Genomic DNA, 13,014 nt, shown 5'->3' on the forward strand with positions numbered 1-13,014 from the left:
CAGAATTGAGCAAAGAGCAATACCTGCAGTTCATCATTCTCACAAGCAATCTGGTCATTCATTAGTGGAATTTCTTCATCGCTTTCAACATCTGTGTCCGTCTGATAAGATGGCGCCAAAGCTATTTTATTATTGGAACAAGGAACCGGTCACTAAGAACAAAATGCATATGGGACGTAGTGTGTTTCAGCTCAAAATTCAGTTCCTCTTCAGGGTGGGGGGTCATTCAGATGTCAGACACACAAACCCATACACACAGAGACAGACAGACACGCCTACACACACATACACACACGCACACACGCACGCACGCGCACGCGCACACGCGCACAAGCACACACACACACACACACACACACACACACACACACACACACAAACAAACACACTGAGAACTGAGAGTCCTGAGACAGAAGTGAAATCATGGATGAGCGCTTCTGTGTTTTTATCTAAAAAGTCAAAGGGTCACAAGCATGATGAATTATCATTTTTTTCTACAATTGTTTGAATACTAAAAGTGTCCTACTAAAGATATCCTACAGTCAGTGAAACCTTCTGGCCCCATCACATTGCACACGGCATGCGCTATGAAACCCATTACTTTCACTGGTTTGGCCACGCAAGAGCTGGCCTGCTGCTGCGCTCAGTATAGCGCAGTGCCATCGTCATTTTGCCGCTTTGCTGCTCTTGCGCGAAAGTTGAAATATGTTGAACTTTGACCCCGCGGCGCGCTGTAAGTCAATGGTCTTTTGCACGGAGCCCAGCGGTAACCACAACAAAAATCGTTAGAGCGTTACCTCAACCGAGAGCAACCTAGCTGTGAGCTCGGCAAGCAAAATATCAGCCCAGATTTGAACAACTGTGAGCACGGGAGGTCTGATTTGAATGACAGCTAGCAGAACCAATCAGATAATGTAATTACCATTAGAATTAACTTAGCTTGGCTGTTAGCCTGGTCGGGAGCAGGCTAGCTTCCAAGTATAAATTCCCATGGTAACTTATATGTGATCTCTTCTGTAAAACTAAGTCAAGGCTATGTTCATCCAGGATAACCCAGTAAGCCTGTCTAAATCCCCTATCTTGGTTTTGTGAAATACCCCCCAGGTTTGGTTGCGGGCATAAGATACCATGGTGATACAGCGACGCTAAAACAAATCCACTTTCGTATGACAGCATACCCTGGCTTTGAGCGCAACATACCTCGCTAAGCCACTAATCGAGCTTCGTAGGACACCCCACTGATGGAGGTTTGAGGTTAATGTTTAGCTGAATTTGCACATTTGCAGAACTTTAAATCATTAGCCTTCATCCTGCCTCTCTCTCCTTCACACACACACATACACACACACACACACACACACACAACACAATTTGTGCCCTTGTGAAAGAACCCACGAATGTTCCTTCTTCTCTTCGTCCCACGAGCCTTCTTCTCTTCGTCTATTTTGTGGCAGAGCCAAACACATTGCTGCCACCTACTGGTGTAGAAATATCACTGCTTCCTTCCTTCACTCCTTCCACTTGTGGCACTTGATGTAAAGCAGTTTCTCACCATTTTGAAGAAATAGCAATGTTTCCGACATCCATGCAACTGATTTTCCACAAATGTCTGATGTTCTTTTCGATTGCTAATGTAACGTTGGTCAAAATGCACTATACTGGTCCCCGGCTGAAGTACCCTGGAAATCCAGAGTTCTCACAAGAGCACAGTTTGAATTTGATCAGCAAGTCACTCTGGCAATGATGCTCATTACCATTACTCAGTGCTCTCCGTTCCAGCAACAGCTTTAGATCTTTTAAGAGGGGTCTTAAGGCATATTTATTTAATATGCACTTAGTCCTTTGAGTTTGTGATGTGTTATGGTTTGTATAATAGTATTGTTTTGTTATAATTTGTCTATTGATAGAATTTGAAATTTATTTTGCTATTGTCCTTAAATTTAGCCATACCATGCTTTAGTTATTATTATTATTATATATAATTAACTGAGTGACTTATTTGATTGCTATTCTCATTTCACTGTTTTATTTCTCATTAGGTTAGTGCTTAAAATTATTGTTTTACTGATAATATTACTATTCTCCCTAGTTTGTAATTGTTCACTGTTAATTTAATTTGTATTGTTATTTATTTGTATGTCGCTTTGGACAAAGGCGTCTGCTAAATAACCATAGCCATAGCCATAGCCATAGCCATAGCCATTACCCATGCCCTTGGAGCCGAGCTGCACCAATCATATCGGTGTACTGTATCTGATATAGGTGGGCCAGAGGCAAGCTAAACAGATAACATTGATGGTGCTGCAGCGTCTGGATTTCCAGGCTACTGTTGAAGCAGTAGTCCTACCTCATGAAAAAAAGCCATATTTCATTGCTTGTGTCATTATACATGCAAATGTCTGTCTATCATATATACATGTACATACACAACATCAGGATGTATAGAATGTAGTCTTACCAAGGGGTGTTTTTACTATGGTCACATTTGCACAATGTTCTAAAAATCTTTGTTTTCTTTATACTGTCACAATAGCCCCGTTTACATGGACACTTCTATTCCGATTAGAAACGGAAAAAACAGCTCAATCGGAATAAAAATCGTCATATAAACACCTCAATCGGAATGAAAATCCTGATCCGATCAGAATTGTAATCGGAATAGAAGAGGTGGTGTAGTCCGTTCCTATTCCGAATGAACGCTCATGTATACGGTCATTCGGATTGACTGTAATATCCTCCCAATGAAAAGTAACAAACAACCGCTATTCCGATCAAAGATTCTAAAGCGCTAACAGACGTCTGATCGGAATAGAATGTAGCCCATGTAAACAGACGGCGCAAAAATGTTCAATCGGAATAGTTTGATCGGAATGACAAAAAACTGTCCATGTAAACGTGGCTAATGTCTGTCAATGGTAAAATCTTTGCCACATAGATAAGAGTGATGCCTTGTGCATGGTTCTTTAGAACATATTTAGAAAGTACTGTAGCCTACATAAAAGCTGTGTCTCATTTCAGGGGCTGGATGCTTCGGAGCATTCGTGCTACCTAGCACTGGTCTTCTGTGACCGCATAGACCCGACCTAGCTGGACCAACGGTTTTTTAAACGGGACGGTCTAGCCCAAAATAACGGCTCTGTTACGTCATGAGTCCGAGCATGGCCTACTGATCTGTCAAACTCATGTAGGCTACGTGAAAAGCATCCTTTCAACACGCCCATGTCATCAAAACATGTTACATTTAACTCATAGGCTACAACGGTACAACATGCTACTACTGACTGAGAACAATCATCTATTCGATGTTTTATTTTTTATTTAGCAGACGCTTAGAATAACATTCAGTGCAGAGGAAACGTTATCAAGGAATTAATGTGGCATAGGCAATGCCAATCTTATTTTATTATAAGACTAGTCAAAACAGTGATAGGAGGATAGCCTATATGGCCATATTCTATGCTTGCCTTGTCCATCTCCAATTTAAAATAATTTGTTAAACCACCGGCTAAAAGCGGCCACACAACTGTCGCGTTAGGCTACTTTTCAAGAGATGGCTATTTCAAAGGGAGTTGGATAGCGTTCATGTGAGTAGCCTTGCCCTTTTTCTTTCTAGCCTGGTTAAAACCAAACTTTACAGGTATGGTACAGATGGGCATGGCTAGCGTACAGTAATTGCTTTCGAGGCTTGACATAATTTCAAAAACATCGGAGGGAATATAACAGGAGTTTGGATAACTGGCTATGGAATTGCAGGATAACGAGCTGTGATCAGCTGATGTGAATTTATATGCTGGTCGTTTGCAGGCTTAAATGCATAACTATTGGACTTCGTCGTTAACTGACCTAGCTTGTAGCTCCATTGCAACGTTGACAAACGTCATTGAGGCTCAGCTGATGATCATATCCATTTAGCAGAAGTTGATCGTCTCTTGCGCAAGTGCTGTTTGTAGGTTTATATCATGTTTATAGGCTATCTCTTTTCATATCTCGATCATGCACAAAGCATCACATGCATTTGCCACATAAAATAGATCGACAAAGTAGGTTAGGCCTACTCTATTGGATTGCCCTGAGGAAGACCCGCTCCTGTTGAAGGGCACTGGCAGTCTCATATAACGGCAGAAGATGCGTTCTCATGTAAGTCGAAACGCGCTAACTTTATCCAATGAAATAAAGGATTTTTAAAAGTGTTTTCACTTAATCGGTGTGCCTCGGACCTCTGACTAGCCTAATGCCTTCTACAAACTTTATCACCAAGAAACTTTACATAGGCTAGGCCTACAGGACAGTCGCAGTTTGTTTCAATTATATTTTTGTCCGTTCCCGAAGAGCTGTTTTTTTTACTTTAATTAAGCGACCCAACGCAGCACCTTCTCTCTCTCTCTCTCTCTCTCTCTCTCTCTCTCTCTCTTTCTACATTAGGCATTCTATTATTGCAGGTTTACAAATAGTGATTAGGCTTAGGCTACTGATTATATAGCCTAGCCTACATGAAAACTATCTCCAGCGGCATCGTGTGTGCAGGCTGGTTAATTCAGGCTACATCTTTTTTGAACTGATGGAATTGTATTTGCTACTTAATTTGCTAGGGACACATTTGTAATCTATCAAATTTAATCTAGTTTCCATTAGGCTAGATGTCACCAACAAATGCTTTAAGAAATATTGGTGGATGTCATTCACCCTTGGAATTTACGCAAACGGCCATCAAATAACATTACGATTCTTTCCATGTGATGTTTAATAACGATCTTCTAGTGGGAACCAACTATAATAGACTAGCCTAGGCCTACTCACTAGTGATTATCTGAGCATAATGTTAATTGCCATATGACTCGATAAACCATTTGAAAGTGAAAGGCCAATGTTTGAGCTTTATTCAGCAAGTGATTATTTTGATAGCCTACGGAAATCGGCGACATCGTTTAAGCATAGTTCACATTTCAAAAAGTTATTGTGAAACTGAGACTTAACTGAAAATATATAATAACTTCATTTAAATATTATTATAACGTTTATTAAATGTTTATCTCCCTCAACAATGGGATTCTCTTCTCTGATTGGCTGATGGGGTGGCCATTAACTTCGTATAACCTGCTACCTTTGAAGTAGTTCCCGTAGCACACTTGAATATTAATTCGCCAAACTCGTTGCGAAGTTTAAATTAACTGTCACGTTGCATCCAAGCTGAAATACAGACGTGCAGAACCATAGTAACATTGTAGCATATGACGGAGGTGGATTGTAGCTAGTTGGATGCCATGTAGGCTATAAAAGTAGCGATCTTTCAAAGTTAAAGTTAATCAGAATCCTGGGAAATGCCCGCTTGACAACGGCAGAGATAGAACTAACGACTGGCTTTTGGCCGTAGCAACCAGCCATTTAGAACTAACGACTGGCTTTTGGCCATAGCAACTATCCATTTAGAACTAGTAACGGCAGTTTTGTCCTGCAAGTAGAAAGTTGATATGTGCCGGAAAGTAGTCCCACAGTCAAGACAGTTTTAGCGATGTTAACGGACGCAACGGTGGAATAAAACTATGTTCTAAATATACAGGTTATGAATACAAACGGGAGATAAGCAGGATAACGGCCTTCGAGGTCGACCGGTTCGATGGAAATAATGGCACGGCGGAGGTAACTCCGTCTCCGTGCTTCGCACGTCGCCGGAGTTCTAGACATCCACCTAGCCATTATTTCCATCGAACCGGTCACCTCGTCGGCCGTTATCCCTTACTTAAACGTGTAGGTTACTCCTCTGCCGACTATCTCGCCAACTCAATGAAACTCAATGAAACGTCATAAACGTATCGAATCTTGGTGGCCAGGTAGGCCGCGAAGCATACATCCGATGCACACTCCGTTTCGGGGAAAAGAAGGCTGGGTTTGTCGGCCGGATTCGAAGGAGCCCACGTACTAGGCGCGCCACTATGACGCAACCGGTCTACGAATCCGGCCTTAGAACCACGCAGTATTGACAACAGAACGAAATGGTTTGACTATCTTGACATAAACAAAGGCACAATAACTTATTATACTTTCATTTTCTGAGAAATTTCAAAACTGAGAAGAAAAAAAACAGTAAGTTGTTTGAGATTTTATTCATTTTCAGTTACTCTGAACTGTTAGTTTTTACTTTTTAGGCTCACTGTTGTTTCAGTATCTTCAGCTACGGTTTTGTGATCTCTCACACAATGTTTTCAGGTCGACTTCTTGAATTAGCATGGCTGGGTCTCTACAGTAGTTAGCGACTCGCTGCTGTATGGCTATGCTATTGACCAATTTCCCCTTAATTCAATTTCAATTTAATGTTGCTTATAGAGCGCCAATACATTACACATGTCTCAAGGCGCTTTACAGAGTGTTAGACATTCAAAGAGAGCCCATGAGTAACAGGGGCAAGGAAAAACTCCCTAGAATTGGAGATACATATAGGAAGAAACCTCAGACAGACCCACGACTCAAGGGCCCAACCCATCTGCCTTGGGTCAGTTAAAGTACAGTCATTTGTAGTTTGAAAGTTACAATGACAATGAAAGTTCAAATAGTCCAGTGTAGGGAATAAATTGTCCATTAGTAATCCATTAGTTATTTCGGAAGGTGATGGGTCGCTGGGATCCGAGGGCCAAAGATTCGGGCAGGGAATCACAGCAGGCGATGTTAGGGCAGTCATAGGGATGGCGAAGGCAATGGCGATGGTAGGGCAGTCAGAGGGATGTGACTTCAGGTGTGATGAGGGACAGGCACAGAGATGGTTGATGGCTGGTAATGGTTTACCTCACAGGTGAGGTATAGGGGAAAGGGAAGAGAAATAGAGTGTGTTAGTATTACTGTAAGTCATATTAAGTATTAATAAGTATATCAATGGTGATATAAATGGTTATGCTATAGAGGGTTTACAAAACGCTTTTACACACCTCTTTTGTGGGGACAGGTGCGTAGGAATAGGTTACCCAGTTAAACCCGAAGAGGCATCCCGCACATCGTCCACCACGCATGCAAACATCCACCCACCCACCACGCACGCAACATCCACCCACCCACAATGCCCCCCCCCAATGCCCCCCCCCCCAGGCGAACCCACACACCACCTCTGAACCGCGCGCCGGAGCAGCATGACCGAGCATGGCCAGCCAGAGTCCGCCCACAGGCGGCGCCACCCATCCGCAGACACCCCCCACCACCATCCGCGAGCAGAGAGAACGGGGCCCGCGCCAGCCCGACCCCAACCACAACACCGCGCGAACACACACCACGGCCCGACCAGGACACACAGTCTGATCCGACCCGCCGCCCAGGCCCCCCGGAAGCAGCGCCCCCAGAGCAAAAGTCCAGAATGCTTCATGTCTTTGGACGTGTCATCCTGTCATCCTGTTGACAGGGTCGGGAGGCGTAGGGAGGCGATGTAGTGTAATTAAAATCGTTAAAATCATTGGACATTGGTGTAATGTAATTAAAATCGTTAAAACCATTGGACTTCCACTCTAGAAACACCACCCCACCCCTTAACAAGTTTGTTTACCATCAAATTGGTTTCATAAGGGTTAAATAGAGGTAAAAATCTTGCCACGAGTACGTTTAATAGAAAATGACAATAATGAAAAGCAATGATTTAAAGTTTTTTTAATCAATTGTATAATAATAATAATAATAATAATACATATGAATGAGTTCATTTCTACATTTTTAAAAACCCACAAAAAATTCTAATATCCTCAAAAATAGTATGCACTTCTAAAAAGTAAATGTGCTGTATGTCTAGGCCAAGGCAAGAATACAAGTGTAACACAACCTTAAGTACACACCTACACTAAAGGTTCATGTAATTCTACAAACCGTATACCCTACCTTTAATACACACATGTAATTCAACATACTGTATACCCTACCTTAAATACACACCTACACAAAAGGTTCATGTAATTCTACATACTGTATACCAGGCCCGGGGTGGGTAATCGGGAGAATCGGGAGATTTCCCGGTGGGGCGCTTCACTTTTGGGCCGGTCGAGAATTTTATTATTTATTTTACATTTGTCACGTTAGTCCATCTCCTCTTAAAGTAGGCTACAGACGCTCCGCATTCTGACACCGCAGCCTCTGCATGGGCTGTAGCCTACCATGCGAGGGAGTTCTCCCCTCCCAAAATAGAGTTGGTTGGGTCCATAGCACGTCTTTTTCCAAAACATGATTTCTCAGATAGGCTACCGATAGCAGGGCCGGTACCGCAACTATGCACCAGGGTCTCCAGCGAGTGTGAAATACATTTCTAAGCTGTCTCATCACCAGGCTATTTGCTACGATATTTACCTCTGTTACAACAAGTCATGATTATGCCTTTTATTTAGACTTTGACTTAGAAAGCAAGTTCATTACTGTTGGGCTGCTATTAGAATGGAAGCTTAATATAATAATGTAGCCTGAAGTTGGATAACATGTAGAAATTTGCTGCAGTTTCAAAACGGGATTACTTGGGATCAGCGTATTGTACAGAGGAATGATTCATATCCTTGTGTCCGATAAGGTCTGCTGTTTATTTTGATATATGGTTAGCTACAGTACTGTATGTGTTGACTAGAGTTTGGGAGATATAGGCTACCACCGAGAGTAATGGGTGTGGAGGTGGATGAAGCTCTGTGTGCACAATGGAAATAGCCTATGATTAAACTGAATAACCAACATTAATTTTCGTTACGTTTCGTTAAGTTTATCACAGCACCTAGCTGCTACGTTTGAAAGCTCAAGTTCAGCTCTTCCACGAAATCTATTTATTTGTGATAAGTACTCTGTGAGCAATTAGGCTAAATGTGAATTTGGATACATTTTACGTCCATCAGCCACATGGATGTCTGCTCTTATAGATGCCGTTGCTATTCACAGTGTAACTTTACTGTACTGGGATTTGAACTGTAAACAATAGTTCAATATGCCTTTATGCTGAAGAGTGGAATACGTTTCAAATTCAAACGTATTTCTGCTTTTGTTAATTTATCAACCTTGGGATAGTGGAATATGCTTGTTAACTTCTCAGGTTATTATTTAACCTACATTAGGCTATTTGTTGAGCCATGGTATTGAAAAAATACAGGATAGTAAGAGCTGAACTGTTGCTTAATTTATCCAATTTCCACTACCATGGGAAAAGTGGGCCGGTATTGGGCCTGAAATTCCCGGGCTGAAAAGAGGCCCCACTCCGGCCCTGCTGTATACCCTAGTTAAATCAAGGTAACTCTATTTATAAAGCACTTTTCTAACACCACATGTGGCCATTCAACATGTTTTACAAGTGAGACAAATGTTAATGAAAATAGATATTACCAGACATATTCCAACTGCAATAAGTGTAATAGTCGTAGGATCTGTGTTTAAAAGAGACATGCTTTCCCCATTTTTAAGCATTTCTATCTCGTTTTGTAGTCGTTGTTTTTCTTCTCTGATGTTCTTTTCGCTGTTGATTCTCTTTTGCTTTTCATTTTCTCTCACATCCTTTTCCTTCTCCAGCCATTTTCTCTCTTCCTCCTCTCTTCCACTTTTTCTCTTTCACTGAGCTTAATCAAACCCTCTTCTTGCACCTCTCTCTCCCTGTCAATTCTCTTCTTCTCCTCCTCTTGTTGTATATCCTTCACTTTCTCCTTCAAGGTTTTTTCAGCCTCTTCTCTCATCTGGTTTACTGTTGAATTGAGCTTTTTCTCTGCCATTGCTGTGATGTTCTCAGCCTGCACTGTCATCTCTTGTATGGTCGCATTAAGGGTTTTCTCAGACTGCTCCTTCAGTTCTCTCTCTCTCTCCAAGGCCTTCTTCTCTTCTTCCTCCCTAATCTTCCTCTCTCTTGCTGCAGACTTGTTCTTGCAATCTGATACATTTTTCTCTGCCTCAGCGGTTATGACTGCTACGATTTTAGTCAGGTTCTTGTAAGCCTCCTCCCGTAGTTGTCTCTCTCTCTTGTAAGCCTCCTCCCTAATCTTCCTCTCTCTTGCTGCAGACTCTCTCTTGCAATCTGATACATTCTTCTCTGCCTGAGCTGTCATGTCTTGTATGATGTTTGTGAGGTGGTTATGAGCCTCCTCCTGGAGTTGTTTCTCTCTCTCCAAGGTCCCACTCTTACAGTCTGTGAAGGTGTGAAGGGAGAACCATAAACCTTAATGACAATGGCCACACACACACACACACACACACACACACACACTCACATACCTTATTACTGACAATATATCAGTAATACACATATACTGTGGGGAGCACATGCATTTGACCCCATGCTAAAGTTGTCTAAAAAGAGAAATATCAAATCATCATTTGACAATTGATCTTAATGCCTTAATTAAATATATGATATATATATATATATATATACAGTATATGTTTTATTTTTAAAGGCCAGCTATTTCTTGGATCCAGGATATTATGCATCCTGATAAAGTTCTCTTGGCCTTTGGAATTAAAATAGCCCTACATCATCACATACCCATCACTATAGATTGGCATGGTGTTTTTTCCAGTTGGCCTATTAGCCTGTTTGATTTGCATCATTGCATGGAGCTCAATGAGCATCAAACAGGCTTATAGACTAACTGGAAAACACACCATGCCAACCTCTAGCTATGGTGAAGGGTATGTGATGCTGTGGGGCTATTTTAATTCCAAAGGCCAAGTTTTTAACAGCCAGTTTGAACATTTGCATTTCTTGAAACGAAGAACAGTCTATACAGATGAAAATGACAATGTGTTTAGTTTGAATATTTTGTGTTGACTGTCACACATAAACATGTTGCCTAAATGCAACAAAACGCATTAAGATGGTAATTTATCTATGCCAAATGGTGGTTAATGAAATAAAGAATTGAAGGACAGCACTCCTAATGTAACCTGCGTTGTGTGGAACCACCGCGGTCCAGCCCTGCACACGCCCGGACTCGAACCCGCGAAACAGCAGCTCCTCGGATCGGGAGTCGAGCGTGCTAACAATCCAGCTAAAAGCCCAGGCTACTAGCTTTCATGCCAGCAGTGCTCTTGAGGCGTCGGGGAGTGAAGTTTACTAACGTTCCACAGCACAGCTAACTAGCTGGCACCCGTTACACTCAGAAAATCTGAAGAGTGCTGTCCTTCGCTTCTTTCTTTCATTTATGTTTTACGTGGGATTCAGCACCCAGTTAAAGACTTGGATTTATTAGAAGGCAACAGTGTGAGCGTGTCTCCCCCACTTCAAACGGTGGTTATTAAAATAGTGAAAAGTAAGCCAGAAATATAAAGCCTGGCAGATTGTAAAGACAATGACGTATTGACTAAACACCAGAAGACATTTCTATTTAGTGGCAAATAAAGTATAACTATGATACTCTTTATTGAGGTAAATCTGGTCTCTGTGTTGATCCCATCTGTGAATTAGTGAAACACTCAGGGCCAGATGTACTAACGTTTTGCGCCCATTTCAGGCGTAACGTGCGCGTATAAACATGGGGAGGATATGTACAAACAAGCTGTGAATTAGTGAAACACTCAGAGCACACAGTCAGGTGAAGCACACTCTAACCTGCAGCAGTGAGCTGCCTGCTTCAGCGGTGCTAAATGGCTGGTTGCGCGTCATGGCTCAGTCTTTTAAGTTGAAGTAAGTTCAAATTTGTATCGGCCCATGGATCTGCTATTTTTATTCACCCCTCTTGAGTCTCTCATTAATCATGCAGCGCATATCAACCAACCCTGGCTGGCAGTTCAAAAGGGAATTACTCACCAGTGAACATGATCCATCCTGCAATGGCGAGGATGAAGATGAAGCTGACTAATACAACCACAAATACTTCTTTCCACCATTTTTTGATGAGTCCTTGTAGAGAACAACATTACATTGTAAAATAGATCAACACATGATATAAACAGAGTAATGGGTTAACATTGTGGTGAGAGTTAGTGAATTGATGGATTTCACTCACTAATTGAAAATATAAATTGGCCTCACGGTCTATTTTTACAGACGAGGTAAAATACCAGTATGAGGAAAACTCACCACAGCATTCTTTCCATTTTGGCATGCCACCTTTTGGTCCCAGGAGGGTATATCCCTTGTCATGATTCATGTTTACTTTTAAATCTAAAAAAGAGAAACAGTTAAAGTAAACCATATCAGTAACAATTTCCATATGATTTGCTTTTTCTTTTTTAATTTGGTGATTTGCCCATAACCAACCTCTTAGTGATCTGGGTTGTCCAGTTTTTTAGGAGGTTGTTGTCAAGTATCACAAGTAACAGGAAGGAAAATTCCCGCTCTAGGCAATGGAATGGCAGGAATCAATTGATTGTCAGTTGGTGATGTCACCGCTGTTCCACCACACTCACAGTGTAGAGTAGACATGTATCGGCATGTATATGGCACATTTACTTTAAATGAAAAATACTTTTTCATGTGTCCATTAACTTATTATCACGCTTCGAATAAAATTCTAGTGAAAAGTTTGCAAGTACATTGACTTACAATATATCATATCATATATTATAATATCATATATTATCATATCATATTTTGCTTTGTCAATATGAATCAATTGTGCCACACCTACCCACTTACCCTCAGTTTGACAACCTTTTTCAACCTTTCTCAATAGTGTTTTTTTCTTTCTTTTACCTAGTACAGATGGTACGGGTTGAGAATGCTCCTTTCTTTCCCGCACATAGGGACTCCCGAAGCATCGGGAAAACTGCAACCGCAAGGGGGCAACATAGACCGCCCTAATAATATGAAGGTTCGGCTCATGGAAAAACCCGAGGACACCGCGCTGGTGACAAGCGGAGAAAAGAGACATGACGCTCGGCATGTTAGATTGCAGTTGCAGAGTTTTCGAATGTTTACAGCCTACCTCACAGCTCTCTCACTCGACGTAGCCTATAACTCAGTCAGTCCAGCAGAGATGCCAGAGCAACGTTTTGGTCAATGGAGAGGGAGAGAAATGCTCCGCATATCCGTCTCATTTAATCATTAAAATGAAAGTGATGACTGGCGAAATTAATCAAACGACGTTTCAA

General features: G+C 41.7%; 1 protein-coding gene across 2 annotated transcripts; it reads right to left on the minus strand.

Annotated features, from left to right (window-relative positions):
* Positions 1-7,698: 7,698 nt before the first annotated feature.
* Positions 7,699-12,257, minus strand: LOC134065711 (trichohyalin-like). Of its 2 annotated transcripts, XM_062520849.1 has the most exons (4): positions 12,182-12,257; positions 12,002-12,085; positions 11,729-11,821; positions 7,699-10,108 (listed from the first exon to the last, which is right to left on the minus strand). In XM_062520849.1, exons 2-4 carry the CDS (start codon positions 12,069-12,071, stop codon positions 9,480-9,482), a joined length of 792 nt encoding a protein of 263 aa, XP_062376833.1. In that variant the 5' UTR covers positions 12,072-12,085; positions 12,182-12,257; the 3' UTR covers positions 7,699-9,479. The 2 variants fall into 2 exon arrangements, with proteins under 2 accessions (XP_062376833.1, XP_062376747.1); XM_062520763.1 differs by lacking the exon at positions 12,182-12,257 and having other exon boundaries at positions 12,002-12,152.
* Positions 12,258-13,014: the final 757 nt, after the last annotated feature.

This window comes from Sardina pilchardus, chromosome 1, assembly GCF_963854185.1.
Source record: "Sardina pilchardus chromosome 1, fSarPil1.1, whole genome shotgun sequence".
In the NCBI taxonomy this organism is placed as follows: domain Eukaryota; kingdom Metazoa; phylum Chordata; class Actinopteri; order Clupeiformes; family Clupeidae; genus Sardina; species Sardina pilchardus.

What these genes read in the sequence shown, in the direction of transcription:
- LOC134065711 (XM_062520763.1), bottom strand. Translation starts at nt 12,134, where the DNA reads ATGGAAATTGTTACTGATATGGTTTACTTTAACTGTTTCTCTTTTTTA. An exon ending in AAAATGGAAAGAATGCTGTG is followed by an intron (nt 11,822 to 12,001) that starts GTGAGTTTTCCT and finishes GTTCTCTACAAG; the next exon opens with GACTCATCAAAAAATGGTGG. An exon ending in AGGATGGATCATGTTCACTG is followed by an intron (nt 10,109 to 11,728) that starts GTGAGTAATTCC and finishes ACACCTTCACAG; the next exon opens with ACTGTAAGAGTGGGACCTTG.